Genomic DNA, 17,004 nt, shown 5'->3' on the forward strand with positions numbered 1-17,004 from the left:
AATCTACAACATTTTTTTTTTACTAGAAAATAAGGCTTAGTAGTCATGATATTTAAATGCCCAACTCTATATTCATAGGAAACTCACATCAGGACATGTCTTCAATATTTTTAGCATTTTGTTCTCACTAGAACACACACATCTAAGTCTCAAATATCATAAATATCAATTCCTCTATTGATGGTTGGTAATATCTCACAAATGAAATTTTCTTTTTGAAACTAAATAAAATACCAAACTACACTCGTTTTAATGGAGAAATTTTTACCATGTAAACTAACCCTATATTGATTCAATTTCTTATTAAGTTTTCTTAATATTCATAAGTAACTAAGTAAGCTACCTCAGACATCTCATCATAACCCAAACTATTATGAACAGATTAACGCGGAAGCGAAATTGAGAGAGAATTTGGATATTTGGGAAAAGTATTTTCTGTTATTAACCTGAATATTACAATTTACAAGTTTAAATATGTGTTTAACCGCCTAAAGTAATTAGTTAGATATATTTACACCTTTGGTCCCTACAGTTACAACTTGTACAAAACTATCTAAAACTGTCTTTATATATATTTCATATAACCTCCTCAAGTTGGAACTTCTTGTAAACCCAATTTGTGACTTAGAATCGAATGTTGAGTTGAACCCAAGGCTTTAGTCATCAAATCTGCAAGCTGAAGATTTGTTGGAATATAAGCCGTTTGAAGAAAACCTTCCTGAACTTTGTCCCTGGTGAAATGACTGTCAATATCAAGGTGTTTTGTTCCTTCATGATAACACGGATTAGCAGCAATTTGTTGTGCAGCCTTGTTATCACAGAAAAGAGTTAATGGCACTTGAACTGCATTATGTAAATCCTTTAACAAATAAGTCAACCATATCAGCTCACAAGTTGTGGATGCCATGCTCCCATATTCTGTTTCAGTGGAAGATCTGGACACAGTGGCCTGTTTCCTTGTCTTCCAAGATACCAATGAATGCCCCAAAAAATGCAATATCCTGTTAGTGATTTCCTTGTCATAATGCAGGAAGCCCAATCAGCATCACTAAATCCGGTTACCTTGAGATTAGTTTAGACAGGATAATATAAGCCTTTGGAAATATACCCTTTTAAGTATTTCAGTAGATGTAATGCAACAGTCATATGTGATAATTTTGGACTAGAAACAAACTGACTTAGATGTTGCTCTGTATAAGAAATGTCTGGCCTAGTCATTGAAAGATACAACACTCTGTTAACTAGTTTTTTTGTATGATTCATGATTTGACAAAGGTTCACCTTTGTCTAAATAAAGCTTAAGATGACCAGGTAAAGGAAAAGACATTGGTTTGGCACCAGTCAAGCCTGCATCTTTCAAAAGATCCAGTGTATATTTTAGATAAAAACCAAAGCGAATCGATAAAAATCACCAACAAGAACGATCAAATCAAAGAAAATTGACCTAAACTGATCAATTTTAGATTCAAGGATCAGAAAAATGGTGGAAAAAATACGCAGGTGATCGGAATAATCAACCGGAATGGATCAAAACAAGCGATTTATGTCTCTGATACCATATGAATAGATTAAAGCGGAAGCAAAATTGAGAGAGAATTTGGATATATGGGAAAAGTATTTTCTGTTATTAATCAGAATTAATATTACAATTTACAAGTTTAAATATGTGTTTAAACGTCTAAAGTAATTAGTTGGATATATTTACACCTTTGGTCCCTACAGTTACAATTTGTACAAAACTATCTAAAACTATCTTTAGATATATTCCATAACTATATATATAACTATCGATCTCACTTTCACCTTTTCAGAATTAACCACATGGTTTTAATATATGTGGTCCTCAAAAATTTTATATCTAATACATATCACATAGAAAGGATTTGACTCACTAGCTACAGGGCCATCCCATAAATTTTAGAGGCCCTATGATGCACTAAATATAAGGACTTTTAGTTTTAAAAAAATTACATTAAGTGTAAGGTATTGGGGAAATGTTTTTGTTTCATTTATTTGTTAAGCTCGTACTCATATATGTGATAACATATGCAAACAAAATAATCGAATATTATATGAAGAAGGTCTAATATTATTAGAATAACAAAAAACATAACCAAAGCGGATTTAAAAGGTTATTGATATCATTTACGTATTTCCTCGTTTTATAGAATAACAAAATATTTTTTATAATGAGCAACTTAAAACAGAAACATAATTTCACATTGTAATCGTTGGGTATTATAATATGCATATTTAATTTAATATTAACAAACTAGTAATTGAACTTTTGGGCCTTTAAACAAACTAGGCCGTGTTCGTTTGCAAATATTGAACACTCTCAAATCCGTCCAGACTAGCTAATTGATTTTTTCTTGCTATATATAACTTATAATAATGATAATAATAATAATAATAATACTTGTCTTGATTTTTGTTATTATATACGAGTAAATCATTGGATACATGTTATAAAATTATTTCAATACTAAGAACAAGAAAATAATCACTGTGTCCTTTCACATAAATGCAAACAATATATATGTTAAATTATATTTAGTCCATATATTATTATATTCGGAGTAGGATGCGGATCTCGCCCAAAACAAATATAAATAAACAAATGTCAACATGTTACATGTGTGGGCTGAGTCTTTCCTTTCATAATAATATTAGACCAAATTGTTACGAGTACTGTTTTTAATATACTTTCTAAAAGTGTGTGTCTGTTTTCAAAAAAATTGACAAGTCTATACTGATTTTCCAAAATAACAAACGTGACACGTTTATTCAATCAGATGAAAGCTATTTAAAAGGTCCTGCATTGGCCTGGCTTCTTTAATTTTACTCACACCACATCTCTAATAATCCCCTCTTATTATCTGATATTTTAATTTTTTGTGAATAGAAAAAATAAAATGGGAAGAGCACCCTGTTGCTCAAAGGTGGGCTTACACAGAGGAGCATGGTCTGATGAAGAAGATAAACTCCTTACTCAATACATTCAAACCAATGGTGAAGGTCAATGGCGCTCCATGCCTTCCAAAGCTGGTATGTCTTAGTTGTTCAATATTTGTAACACAATTACTTTTATAGTTTTATATACATAGTACTGTATGTGTATATATATTTATATTTTTCACATATGGTCCATATATATGGATGGAATTATATTCAGACGCCAAGTGTTCTTGTCTAGCTGGTTATTTACTTATTTTGATATAGATGTTTTTCTTTCTTTTGTCATTTTTGTGTCCATATAGTACAATATTTGCGATTACGCCCTTGTTAGAGAAATTAACTTTTAAAATCTAAATCTCTTTAATTACAATTAGGCCAGTTAATTAGCTAGAACCCACAATTTTCTGATTGTTGTGTCACTTCAAATACTGTTAATACGACCAAAAGTCTTTTTGGTCAAGTCTAATAGTATATCTATAGATGTATGTAGAGGTAATTAATAGGATATGTACGTCACAGGACTATTGAGATGTGGGAAGAGTTGTAGGCTGAGATGGATGAATTATCTAAGGCCAGGTATCAAGAGAGGAACCTTCACGGAAGACGAGAATGAAACCATAATCCGGCTTCATTCTGTCCATGGCAACCGGTGGTCATTTATAGCCACCGAACTCCCAGGTCGAACTGACAATGAGATTAAAAACCACTGGAACTCGCACCTTAAACGCAGGGGCGAGAACCAGCTGTCCGCAGTTAATGATCCCACTTTAGAAAACAAAAAACCCAAGAGAAAGCGAAAACAACCAAATCATCAAAAGTCAACCACAAAGGTAAAAACCACAAAAAAACCTCTAGAAGAAAATAATATGAATGTTGTTTCAACAGAGTCACTAGGATCGTTGACATTGACTAAAAGCGATAGTTTTGATAACGGGGTGATGAGTGGTGCATCATCGAGCTCCACAACAACTGATCAAGAAGAAGCTGCGGGTGATTTATCAATTGCAATGGATGATTTCAGTTGGTCTTATAATTGGACCCAATTGTTTGATCAGATTGAAGGTGCTCAGTCAAACGACAATATGTCATTGGAATTGGACGGCTTAGATTTATTCATGCCCAAAGATGATGAAAGCGAAGAAATGCTAGAGAAGTTGTATTGTGAGTACTCGAACTTGCTTCAAGACGGAGATATAATCGCCTAGCTAGCTAGTCATCATGAAAAATATACGTTTAATTCTATCATCATGTGTTATTATTATCTAACTTTTGTAAGTGAAGTACTTGCCCAATGATATATATAGATATTGTGTGTCATGTGTCAAAAAATAAATCAAACACATATCCCATTATTTGGTGAGATGCATATATATCGATCGTTAGGATGTTAATTTGAGAACTATATGTGTGAATATGTAGCGTTCAGATATGAATTATTGGGTGATATTCTGTTTTGGAAATTCTCCGGCCATTACGTAGTCGCGCGCGAATACTAATACTAAAATATCAGTCATGATATATAATATTAAAATTTGAAAGTTTAAAATCACCTTACTTATATGTCTCTTGATATGACAGTTATATATACATATAATAAGTTAATAGACTCATTTTACATCATCGATCATTATTCATGACAAAAGTTAGACAAAGCCAAATACCATCGTGTCTTTGGTAGTATTTTTATGTTAAAATTGTACAACTTTTCATATTGCTTCGGGTTTTTTTATATATTATTTTATACATTATACAACAAGGTTATGTGGTTTGTAGTTTAACTATTTATGATTGGATTGTGAATTATGGAAATGGCCCTTCCTCGGCCACTACTCACTTGGCTATGTTCCCATAGAGTCCAACACATTTATTTGGTCCTCCCTTTACAAATTTGTTTTTACCATATTAAGTCATTTTCATATCTACCAAGTTTCTTTGTCTTTAATTCATAGCCAAGTCAATTTCCTTTAAAATAGTTCAATAATTTTCCTTTTTTAATTAATATTGTCTTCCTGAAATATGTTTAAATTACTTTTTCTACGGATCTCAGTTGATTTCATAAATTAATGATTATAAAGATTTCTAGAACATGGACAAAAAAACCCAATATAAAGAATTAAAAACCATATAATAATCCATCTCATGGGATTCATGGACACGCCGACACAGTAATTTGAAGTTACAAAAAATATTATCCCGTATGAATTAGAATTGCAATTTATTATAATTATGCATGAATGACGAATTAATTTTTTAAAATTCATTGGTAGTTTTAGTGAGTAGTGACACAATACATATGCCACAAAAGTGTGCTTTATTAAGAATGACACACAAAAAATTGCCACAATAACCATATAAGGTTGTAACAACACAAACAAAAAGTGTCATAAAAAGACTTTAGTGACATTGTTTATAATGACATTTTTTTGGTATAACACTGTCATAAATCCATTTTTAGTGGGATTTTTTTTCACACTTAGTGACATTTTTTGTATGTCACTAAATAGTTTATTTGTAGTAACATTTATACATTTTTATAAAATTGCCACATAACACAGAACAATAGGCTAGCTAGTCTTGCTACGAGATGTATTAATGGACACATTCGCCATTAAACCACGTAATGGTTATATCAATCTCGTTTAATTATAATTAAGCTTTAATTATATTCTCTTTGATCGTTGCATGTGACATTTGATTTTGTACGTCAGTTTTAACATATTATAACTCAGTTCCAAAACGGTCTTGAAATAATATTAAAGTTTAATTAACTTTTAAGGAAAATGATAAATCTTTCTAACCAAATAGCCTAATAATCCTCCTAATACATTAAGAAGGTGACATGTGGTATTCACTAATTCTCTTTCCTAATCTTGTCTCCTGATTTTTTCATGTGTCATCATCTCATAATTAAAAGGATTAGTAGGCTATTTGGTTATGAGGATTAATCATTTTTTAATTTTTAAATATTCTCATTTTATAACCAGTAGTATAATATAATATAACCACTCAGTGACAAATTATACTGTAAACAGGTGACGTGATTGGAAGTGGTGGAACAAATGATATTGGAACTCACGTGGTAGATAGACCTTGTGGTGCTGCCTGCTTGAAACGTACTAATCCTTTAAATTATTCATAGTCTATAAATTAGCCATCAACAAGCTGTCCTCCTTTGCGTTTCAAACTTTTTATACACTTTTGACCTTATATTGCTACTTGGGTTAAACAAGTCGTCATCTTAATTGATTGCTTTCCTCGTGACGTCAAACTAAAAAACAAAGCGTCTTTTAAAAACCATTATTAACTTGACATTCTACTAACATACATAATTATTAGTATATTCAACCATTCGTCTCTATATTGTTATTTTTATATACTTTTTGGTTTTACAAATGCTAAGATTCACAATGAATTTTATGTGACTCTTTCGAATTATAACAAATTAGCTGATAAGTACATGTTACTTTCATATTATAAAGACAACTACTGTTTAACTTTTTCATAAATTAATATCATAACCTAGATTTAAAATGATGTATAATATCACATTATACCTTAATTTAAAAATTTATATACACGACACTAACATCTTAAAAGAAACTAAATTTTAAATTACGCTAAGCACCAATTAAAATCGTAAATGAAGATCGACGCCCGTCTTCAACTTAGCAAGTATCGTCCTTGCATATAAACATTGGATGGGAACAAATGACGAATAATTGCGTTCATAAATCCCGTGAAATCAGATCTAATCAAGAATAATGGATCCTTAACCAAGGTAAGATTCTGCACGCACTTAAGGTGTGAATAAAATAACCTATCCAACCAAACATCACTCATTATGACAGACCATTTTGTCTCGTAAACTTTTTTTTTTTTGGTTGTATATTGTGCTTTGAATGTATGTAGACATATTTTTAAGAAAATGTCACAAATGGTTCTTGTGTTTTGTCGTATTCGCATTTTGTCTCCTATACTTTTTTTTTGTTGGAAATGGTCCATAGATTTTTCATTTTCATTGCAAGTAATCCTTGGCATTAATTTCTGTTAAATTTAGCCGTTAAATCTCTCGCATGCATATCACGTGAGGGCATTTTGGTCCATCTCGTAATCACATGGACTTTATGATAAAAACATTTTTTAGTTAATGATAAATTATATATATATATATATATATATATAATATAAGGTTAGGTTGTCCGACATCTAAGCTTAGGTGTGGAACCCCTCACATACAAATTTTTTAATATTTCTTGATTAATGAATTACCAATCTTGACATCATACGACTGAGCCGTTGTGCCAATTGGGATCTCCACCTGCCACAACCGGTCGTCGTCATGCGCAACTACCGACTACAATGGGCCACTACTTCCGCCCAACACCCGCTACAATCAACGGGCCACCACACCACGTTTTCCACTGCCTACAATCGATCGTCATTTTTTGTTCAAGAAATGGCCGGCAGCTTCTAGGTACAAGTGTTTGTGAGGGATAAAAGTGTTGGGTGCGATGGCCAGCGGCTTCAACACAATCTAATGCTTTAATGGGTGCGCGATAGCTGGGTTGTGGTGGTGGTGAGGGTGATGGCGATGGAGGCGGCAGGGTGTTTGTCAAAGATAAAAGTGTTGGGTCATGATTACCACCTTTGCCGTGATGACTTAGAAACCTTCTCCTCCTCTTCTAGTTTCTTTAGTCAAAGTTTGAAAAACTAAGGTGTATTATATCATTTTATTACTACATCTATATTGATTGTTGTATACTAATTTTATTTGTGATGTGAAACTATGGGAAGTGAATTAAGAGCCGTAATTTTGGTTTCCTTTAAATATGATGCGGGTGTATACTTATATATATTAGTGTATGTAAAGATTGTTGTTGGATTGGAATGATGAAGAGGTGTTGATAATGATGGATGAAATAATTCTTCGAAAAGCATATGATGTATGTTAATATGGATTAAACATGTTTGGGTGGAAATGGAGATGGTGATGTCCTGTAAAAGGAAAAAAAAGAATGAGGAGGAAGAGGGTGTTGTGGAGATGGTAAATCTTATGGTTGGCAAAAAGACAATCATACCCTCACGTGCTATGCACGTGACAGATTTAACAGCCAAATTTAACAGATGTTAGTGTCAAGGACTTTTAATAATAAAAGTGAAAAATTTAGATACCATTTGTGACATTTTCTCATATTTTTATAAGAGATTTAGGGGGTTATACAAAGATAGCTAGCTGACCTCACAATGTGAAATCCAGTGGCAAGGCATCAACATGCATACCGCACATATGAATAATATAATACCCACACATTACTCGCGCATTTTACTTATAATTCAATTTGCAATAGTTTAGTAGTTAAGTTGCTAGGGTTGCTCATAAAGACACGGAGACGTTATTTCATTTTGTAAATATATAGTTTTTGGTTGTGTACGATATTTTTGGCGGATGTGTGATAGATTATTTCAATGAAATTAGCCATTTAAATAAACTGATCAAACTAAATAAAATTAGTTATATTTTTGATATAGTATTACTAAATAACATATAGCTAGCTTATCTATACTCCATTAATAAGCAAACTACCCCACCCCTTTTAACACCTCTACTTTTAAAATGTCTTTTATACCCTTCTAATTTACACTACCATATTTTTTCTCCATCACGCTCATTACACACACATACGTTTATCCGATTTCCGATTTTTTCTCCCTCTCCCCTTCTCTGATTTTCTTCCCCCATAAACACCATCCACCACCGCCCCAAATACCACCATCCACCGCCGCAATCCACTTTCTATGTACGCTATCCCCCATAAACACCATCCACCACCGCCCCCAAAACCACCATCAAACAACCATCCACTGCCGCTGCCTTATTTTTTTTCTTTTTCATCGCCGCCGCCCCACAAACCACTATCAAACTACCGGCGTTTTTTTCTTATTTCCCGTTGCATCGCGCGGGTATAACGCTAGTATGTATATATATATTAGTATCATTTCATATTAGTTTAATAACAGAATCACTAATTTCGATTATCCAGGTGTACATTTAGTCAAAGTTAATGTTGTATGTATATGAACGATATTAGATAGGCATTAAAACGTGACAAAGTATTTATATTATTTTACTCGATCGACATAGTATCATTTCATATTTGATCATCAAGGTGTCAAACCCGTAAATTATCTTTAAAGATTTTGATGAAAGAAATCCCGCATTCCTTTCAATGCTAGCTTCTAGATCACCAGAATGCTTTTAATGCTTCACATGGTGCTGCGTGCCCTTTCAAAAAAACTGATCACTCGTTTACTTAAAACCAAAAATTCAACAAAAAACGCTCTACCATATTGAGAAGTGAGAACTGCGAGAAATTTTCTTTTCGTTTTAATTTATATGTTTTTAAGGCATGTTACCAATGGAAAACATATAAAACTTAATGTTCAAAAAAAAAATAAAAAATACACACATATAAAACTAAAATCCTAGTTGAATAGTTCGATGTTCCAAAAAGAATATTTTAGAATGTTAACAACGAATTGATAATAATAGATTAAATGGGAAACTTTGTGATCTTCAACTTCAAACGTGTTTTCCTTTGAGTTTCTAACTTTCTATATATATATATATATATATATATATATATATACACTCCGGTGAGAACAGTCTAAAAATAAGAACGGTGAGAACACTTAAAAAACATTATTTTAATGCATTAAAAGTCCATAAAACTAACATGGTGCAAAACTAATTATTATCATTTAAGTGTTTAACAACACATTGATCCGCCAAAATCGAAAAAATCACGTTTTTTGGTGGATGCATCATTTTGAAGAATATGCATCCAGGATGGATGGACAAAACAAAAAACATGATTTTTTTTATTTTGACAGGCCAATGTGTTGCTATACACTTAAATAATGATCATTAGTTAAGCACTATGTTAGTTTTATGGACTTTTAATGCATCAAAATGATGTTTTTTAAGTGTTCTCACCGTTCTTATTTTAAGACTGTTCTTATTTGATTGGAACAATCAAATAAGAACAGTCTTAAAATAAGAACGGTGAGAACACTTAAAAAACATCATTTTGATGCATTAAAAGTCCATAAAACTAACATAGTGCTTAACTAATGATCATTATTTAAGTGTTTAACAACACATTGATCTGTCAAAATCGAGAAAATCACGTTTTTTGTTTTGTGCATCCATCTTGGATGCATATTCATCAAAATGATGCATCCAACAAAAAACGTGATTTTTTCACTTTTGACGGATCAATGTGTTGTTAAACACTTAAATAATGATAATTAGTTAAGCACTATGTTAGTTTTATGGATTTTTAAGGCATCAAAATGATGTTTTTAAGTGTTCTCACCGTTCTTATTTTAAATCTTTTTTTATTTGATTGTTCCCTTATATATATATATATATATATTCTATATAGGGGAACAATCATATATATATATATATATGGTAACAATCAAATGAGAACGAAATTAAAATGAGAACAAATGAGAACACTTAAAAACTACATTTTGATGCATTAAAAGTCCATAAAACTGACATAGTACATAACTAATTATCATTATTTAAGTGTTTAACAACACATTAATCCATCAAAATCAAAAAAATCCTGTTTTTTGTTGGATGCATCATATTGATGAATATGCATCCAAGCAGGATGCACAAAAAACAAAACGTGATTTTTTCGATTTTGACGGATCAATGTGTTGTTAAACGCTTAAATAATGATAATTAGTTAAGCACTATATGTTAGTTTTATGGACTTTTAATGCATCAAAATGATGTTTTTAAGTGTTCTCACCGTTCTTATTTTAAAAGTGTTTTCACCGGAGTGTTACCCTATAGGGTGACGATCAAATGAGAACCAACTTAAAAAACGGTGAGAACAGTTTTAAAATAAGAACGGTGAGAACACTTAAAAAACATCATTTTGATGCATTAAAAGTCCATAAAACTAACATAGTGCATAACTAATTATCCTTATTTAAGTGTTTAATAACACATTGGCCTGTCAAAATCAAGAAAATCATGTTTTTTGTTTTGTGCATCCATCTTGGATGCATATTCTTCAAAACAATGCATCCACCAAAAAACGTGATTTTTTTGATTTTGACGGATCAATGTGTTGTTAAACACTTAAATAATGATAATTAGTTATGCACTATGTTAGTTTTATGGACTTTTATATATATATATATACACAATAAAACAATAGTTATCCTAGCTTTATAAGGCTATCCACCTCAATTTAAAACTATGTTTAGACTTCGCCACGTAGGATTTTTCCTACGTGACATCTCCATGTTTATTTCTACAATATTTTTATCATATATAAATATCAATATATATATATATATACATATATATATAATTACTATCATAACTGATAGTTCAAATGAGATCATACGAAGTCTTATAATTATATGATTTTAAATTTTGTATTATTTATTATTAGTTGCATATTTTATAAGGGTTATTTTCAACATAATATGTTATTTTTTAGGATTTCATAATCATTATTATGGTTTTGTTTCATATTATATCTTAGTTTATATTATTGTTTTTTTATAGCTTTATTCGTAGTTTAGGATATCATGATTTCTTCTAACAATGTCATCATAGTTATAATATGTGTTTTAACATGTATTTTAAAGATTTTTGTTAGGTGATTGTGTTTTTTTTCGAGATGGGTTCAACATTAACGGTAACTTAATTTATTTTATTATATTCACATCTTCTTATATTTATGATTTTATTTTTTGATGAAGTTAAATCTTTTATGAAATGAATATGATGAAATTGCAGAGATCATATATAAGTTTGTCAAAACAATGTTAATTATAAATTATCTAGAAGTTGTCATGTTCTTAATTAAATTAATAATTATTGACTCGCGCATCGCGCGGGTTAAAGATCCTAGTGTGTATATATATATATATTTATATAAATATTAAAACAATAGGAATCCTAGCTTTTTAAAACCCCCTTTAATTTAAAACTATTTTTAAAATTTGTCACATAGGATTTTATCCTATGTGTCATCTCTATAACTTTCCACAATATTTATTTATTTATGCAATAAAAAATATTAAATATAAAATATATATTGGTATGTACAAAATAAAATTATGAAATTAATAAAATTGATTTTGTTTCCTAAAAACCAACATTAGTTTCATATATAGATTACATAATTGTGTCGACACATCACACCATTGTCATATTTTTTTTTTAAAAGTTGGTTTTTGATTTCATCTTCAAATTCTTTTCGACTTTTAATATGAAAAGTAATTGGGTTGTTAAATTTTATGTGCTTTATACATCATTATATTTCTCAAAAAATTTTATATGCTTTAATGTATTGTTATATATTAGTTCATGTTCATTTTTATTTTTTTTACGTAGGTTATTTTAAATAGCCGCACATCATGCGGGTAAAAAACCTATATATATATATATATATATACAAATGAAGACGTAGTCTAAAATAACTTCTAATGTTATGAACTTTAATTAGTTCTTATCTAAACTATCGGTTATCAACTTCTTCTTTTAGTAGTTCTCATTTATGATTATTTCCATATTGAACCTCCCTAACGTAGACTTTTGTAAGTCTATCTTCAATCTTAAACTCATTTTTATCCAAGACATTTATATAACACTACTGAACCCACTTTAAATTCAAGTGTTTGCCTTTATCAGATATACATAAACCCGACGCTATAAATAAACAAAAGATTGATTGAAACTATAAAACCCGGCCATAACACCATTCCCCCAAAAGGCAGAATGTCGAGATTTGGTGATATGGGATATAAATTTGGCCATAAATTTTGGAAAGTGAAATTCATATAACACTTTTTAGTCATTCATAACGATTGATATTTTATCTTGTTGACATTATACAATAAAGGGTAAATTACAATAATCATACATGAGGTTTGTTTGAAACTACACTCGTCATACTTACAATTTAAAAATTACGTGAGACATACCTATCGTTGTCAAAAACTTACACTGATCATACCTATCGCTGACGGTCGTCTATTTGGTCGTTAAGTCAAGCCACGTGTCGTCCATGTGAGGTATCAAAATTGTAATTTCGTATATATACTTCAGGTATCATTTGTGTAATTTACTCTAATAAAAAATTATTAAGAATTTTAGAGATTTATTTACACTTCAATTATTAAGTTGGGTAGATATATATTAAAAAAAAAGATAAGATTTATTATGAAAAAATAGTTTTTTTTAAGAAAAATGTATCGAGAAACATAATTGATACAAGAATGCATATGTCATTATTATTTTTTATGTGTATAATATATATAACACGGATGAAAACCATGAAAACCACTAAAATTTTCAATTATATTGTTATTATCATTATTATATATTTGTGTTATTTTACTTTTTATGATTTATTCTTTTTAATAGAAACCTATTTAAAAAGATACAAAACAAAAAGCGTTTTAAAAAACAATATAATTTTTCGTATGGTTTTTGCCATCCCCTAAGAGGGGTAAAACAAAGTTGAAAATTCGTCACGGTTTAGAATATACCCAAAATTAGCAATCTGTAGCGTTTTGGGTTTGGAGTTTCAGAGTTAGTCGTTAGGCTAACTTTAGAATTTATACGCCCAAACCTGTGACGTTTGATGACATCCTTTTATAAGTTTTTTATTTTTTAAATTTGAAATAGTTATGTGTGTGTGTGAATATCAATATAGAATATCTACCCATTTGAATAAACGAAATATAACAATAAATATTATAATTTTTTTATTAGGGTAAATTACAAAGATGATACCTGATGTATACACAAAATTACAATTTTGATACCTGACATACACCACACATGACTTGACTTAACGACCAAATAGACGACCGTCAGCGATAGGTATGGTCAGTGTAAGTTTTGACAACGATGGGTATGTCTCACGTAATTTTTAAATTGTAGGTATGACCAGTGTAGTTTCGAACAAACCTCAGGTATGATTTTTGTAATTTACCCTACAATAAATTAAATATGTTCATTCGTTGTGTATGGTTAAAAAATGTTACGTGGATCCATAACTTTCGTCCATCGGAGATGATGCAGATCCCAAATTAAAATATGATCAATGAAAACAATGTTTTAAATACCGGTATTTTAATCATACCGGAATAACATTCGGTATCCAGTATTTTCGGTATTCCCGGTATTGTGTAAAATACCAGCCGGTATTTTGAAGCTTGTAATAATATGATGTCCTTGAAATATATATGGCTTTTTGTTAGGCTACTTCAAACATATTCCTTCTAACATGAAATATATATATATATATATATATGGACTTTGGGGCTGTAAAAAACATATTTAGCAAACATGAAAACCTACAGCTTATTTGTAGCAAACAAATACAAAGTTATAAACATATCAAATACATATTTTGGGATTGAAATTTAGGGATAAAAGATGCTCTTTTGGACCGTGAATGACTAAAGACTAATCTTATTCCTTTTTAAAAAATAATTTTTATAAAAAAGATGCTGGTATTATGTTACCGGTGATACGATATTTTCGTAAGACGGTATAATCAAAATATGGTGTTTAAAGTACTGGGATACCACCTGGTATTTCAAGTAATACCGGCCAATATGTATCGATATTTAAAACATTGAATGAAAGTATGTATAATTTATTATTTATTTGTGAGCGTACACCATACGTCCATACTAGCATGTGCCGATGTCCGAATATATAGGCATATAGTTAGTACTCAAGGGTATGTTTTGAAACTTTATAAAAGACAAAGTTGGGTTTTGAACAATTCCGTAATGTTTTTTTATTTTCTAGCTCCAGGAAAACGTGCTTAAATTTTCTAGAAAGTTATTTAAAAGGCCACACTTGGCCTTGGTACATTACATACAATTGAGTGTGAAAATTAAAAAAAAATAAAAAAAAATGGGAAGAGCACCCTGTTGCTCAAAGGTGGGCTTACACAGAGGAGCATGGTCTGATGAAGAAGATAAACTCCTTACTCAATATATTCAAACCAATGGTGAAGGTCAATGGCGCTCCATGCCTTCCAAAGCTGGTATATATATATGTCCGTCATAACATGCATATGCTTTATCAAAATGATCTTAATTACTCGTAGTAGCTATATATTAATTGTTTTCTCTCTAATTATATATATATGGTAGCATTTAAGTAAAAATGGTGTAGTATTCGATTTGTTTTAATATTGAATTATTATCGTATGGAAAATGCTAAATGTAACCAACTACTAGCTATTTAATGTACCTTAATTACAGGTCTGAGTGTTTAGCAAAACCCATGACATATTAATGAAATGTAGTTTTGAAATGGGTCTGATTTAATATTGATGATGTTTGTTACTCTTTTACTGTAATTATTTGGTCCAGGATTGCTTAGATGTGGAAAGAGTTGTAGGTTGCGATGGATGAATTACCTAAGGCCAGGTATCAAAAGAGGACCCTTCACCGATGATGAAAACGACACCATTGTTCGCCTTCATTCTATCCATGGCAACCGATGGTCATACATAGCCACCGAACTCCCAGGCCGAACTGACAATGAGATTAAGAACCACTGGAACTCGCATCTTAAGCGCAAAGATGAGAACGACGCCTCAAAAAACAATAAAAAGGTGAAAAAGAAGAGAAAAAGGGCAGATCACAAGTCAAAAAAGGCCAGCATTGTGGACAAACAAGAAGAAGAAATCGTTCCTGATGATCATCAACCCGCTTCATCAACTGTTTCATTGCCTTCACCACAATCCGAATCATTAAGCTTGAAAAAGAACGATAGTTTTGATAATATAATGATGACTAGCAGTGGTACATCATCAAGTTCAACAACGTTTGATGATCATCAAGGAGATCATGCTGATTTACTCGGGACGGATTTTTGTTGGCCGAATTGGTCTACATTGTTTGAGATGGATGACGGATCATCAAGCGTAATGGATTGCGATTTCGATAAATTAGATTTGCTTTTGATGAAACATGACGAAAGTGAAATGCTAGAGAAGCTGTATGATGAGTGCTTGCAATTACTCGAAGATGTGTGATTATTAATTATACTAATTAATACTCAAGTACTACTTTAATAATTAGCTAGCTAGTATAATTTAGTTGTGATTTTTTATTTATATATCTAACTTTTGTGAAATAGTGAAAAATCGATTGTGTACGAAAATAAAATATATATACTCGTAACAAAGTACGTAGCTAGCTAGCTCGATCCTTTCCATCGATTTTGAAATCCTCTTCCTTTATTACTTGGTAGGTATTTAAAAACTTGACCACGGTATTTGAGATGTTGGTTTCGTATGGACTTCAAAGAGGTTGTACGATTCGAATAGAATATATAAAATTCGTACATATATGTCAACTAAATGATTGAGTTTGATTCAACCTCATTCTTGACTTATTCGAGTTGGAAACTAATACGTACGTAAGCTTTAGTCAATTTGCTATTGTCTATTCATTTTTAGTTGGAAACATCTCACATCCTCATATATACCCCGCTTATACATTAAAAACAAATGAGTATTAGTGTCATTGTTAAGTTGTTGCTGCCTATTATGATTGTTGTCAATTTATTGTTTTCATTATTTTGTCTTTTCTAGAGGTTTTAGATGGGCTTGGGGATGTGTACGGGTTAAAAATCGGCCCTATCAGTAAAGGCCCATGACCCGCAGATGCACCAATTAAAACGAAAACCGTGACCCGGCCTGTTACCCTCTCGGGCGAGTCGGTTCATGCCGGGTTTGGACGGATTTTAGTTCGGTTCTCAGGTTTAAGGGACTTTTTTTCATTCACGTGTGTCAAAAACCGGCGGATTCTGCCCGACCCGAAACCTGGAAGTGCATTAAAACGGGAACCGTGCCCTGAACCTTTACGCTCTCGGGCCATCGGGTCGGTATCAGGAAGGTCAAAAACGAGTCACCAGTTTTCGGGTCAATTGTACATCTCTAGCTTCAGTATATGAGGATGGCGTCGTTCAGGAGG

General features: G+C 31.2%; 1 protein-coding gene across 4 annotated transcripts; it reads left to right on the plus strand.

The window, feature by feature from the left end:
* Positions 1–2,758: 2,758 nt before the first annotated feature.
* On the plus strand, positions 2,759–16,172 carry LOC122610034 (transcription factor MYB8-like). Of its 4 annotated transcripts, none has more exons than XM_043783008.1 (3): positions 2,759–2,813; positions 2,906–3,048; positions 3,478–4,275. In XM_043783008.1, exons 2-3 carry the CDS (start codon positions 2,916–2,918, stop codon positions 4,161–4,163), a joined length of 819 nt encoding a protein of 272 aa, XP_043638943.1. In that variant the 5' UTR covers positions 2,759–2,813; positions 2,906–2,915; the 3' UTR covers positions 4,164–4,275. The 4 variants fall into 4 exon arrangements, with proteins under 4 accessions (XP_043638943.1, XP_043638944.1, XP_043638942.1 ...); XM_043783009.1 differs by lacking the exons at positions 2,759–2,813; positions 3,478–4,275 and adding exons at positions 14,980–15,062; positions 15,394–16,172 and having other exon boundaries at positions 2,822–2,965; XM_043783007.1 differs by lacking the exon at positions 2,759–2,813 and having other exon boundaries at positions 2,824–3,048.
* Positions 16,173–17,004: the final 832 nt, after the last annotated feature.

The sequence above is a fragment of the Erigeron canadensis genome, chromosome 8 (genome assembly GCF_010389155.1).
Source record: "Erigeron canadensis isolate Cc75 chromosome 8, C_canadensis_v1, whole genome shotgun sequence".
In the NCBI taxonomy this organism is placed as follows: domain Eukaryota; kingdom Viridiplantae; phylum Streptophyta; class Magnoliopsida; order Asterales; family Asteraceae; genus Erigeron; species Erigeron canadensis.

What these genes read in the sequence shown, in the direction of transcription:
- LOC122610034 (XM_043783008.1), top strand. Translation starts at nt 2,916, where the DNA reads ATGGGAAGAGCACCCTGTTGCTCAAAGGTGGGCTTACACAGAGGAGCA. An exon ending in CTCCATGCCTTCCAAAGCTG is followed by an intron (nt 3,049 to 3,477) that starts GTATGTCTTAGT and finishes TGTACGTCACAG; the next exon opens with GACTATTGAGATGTGGGAAG.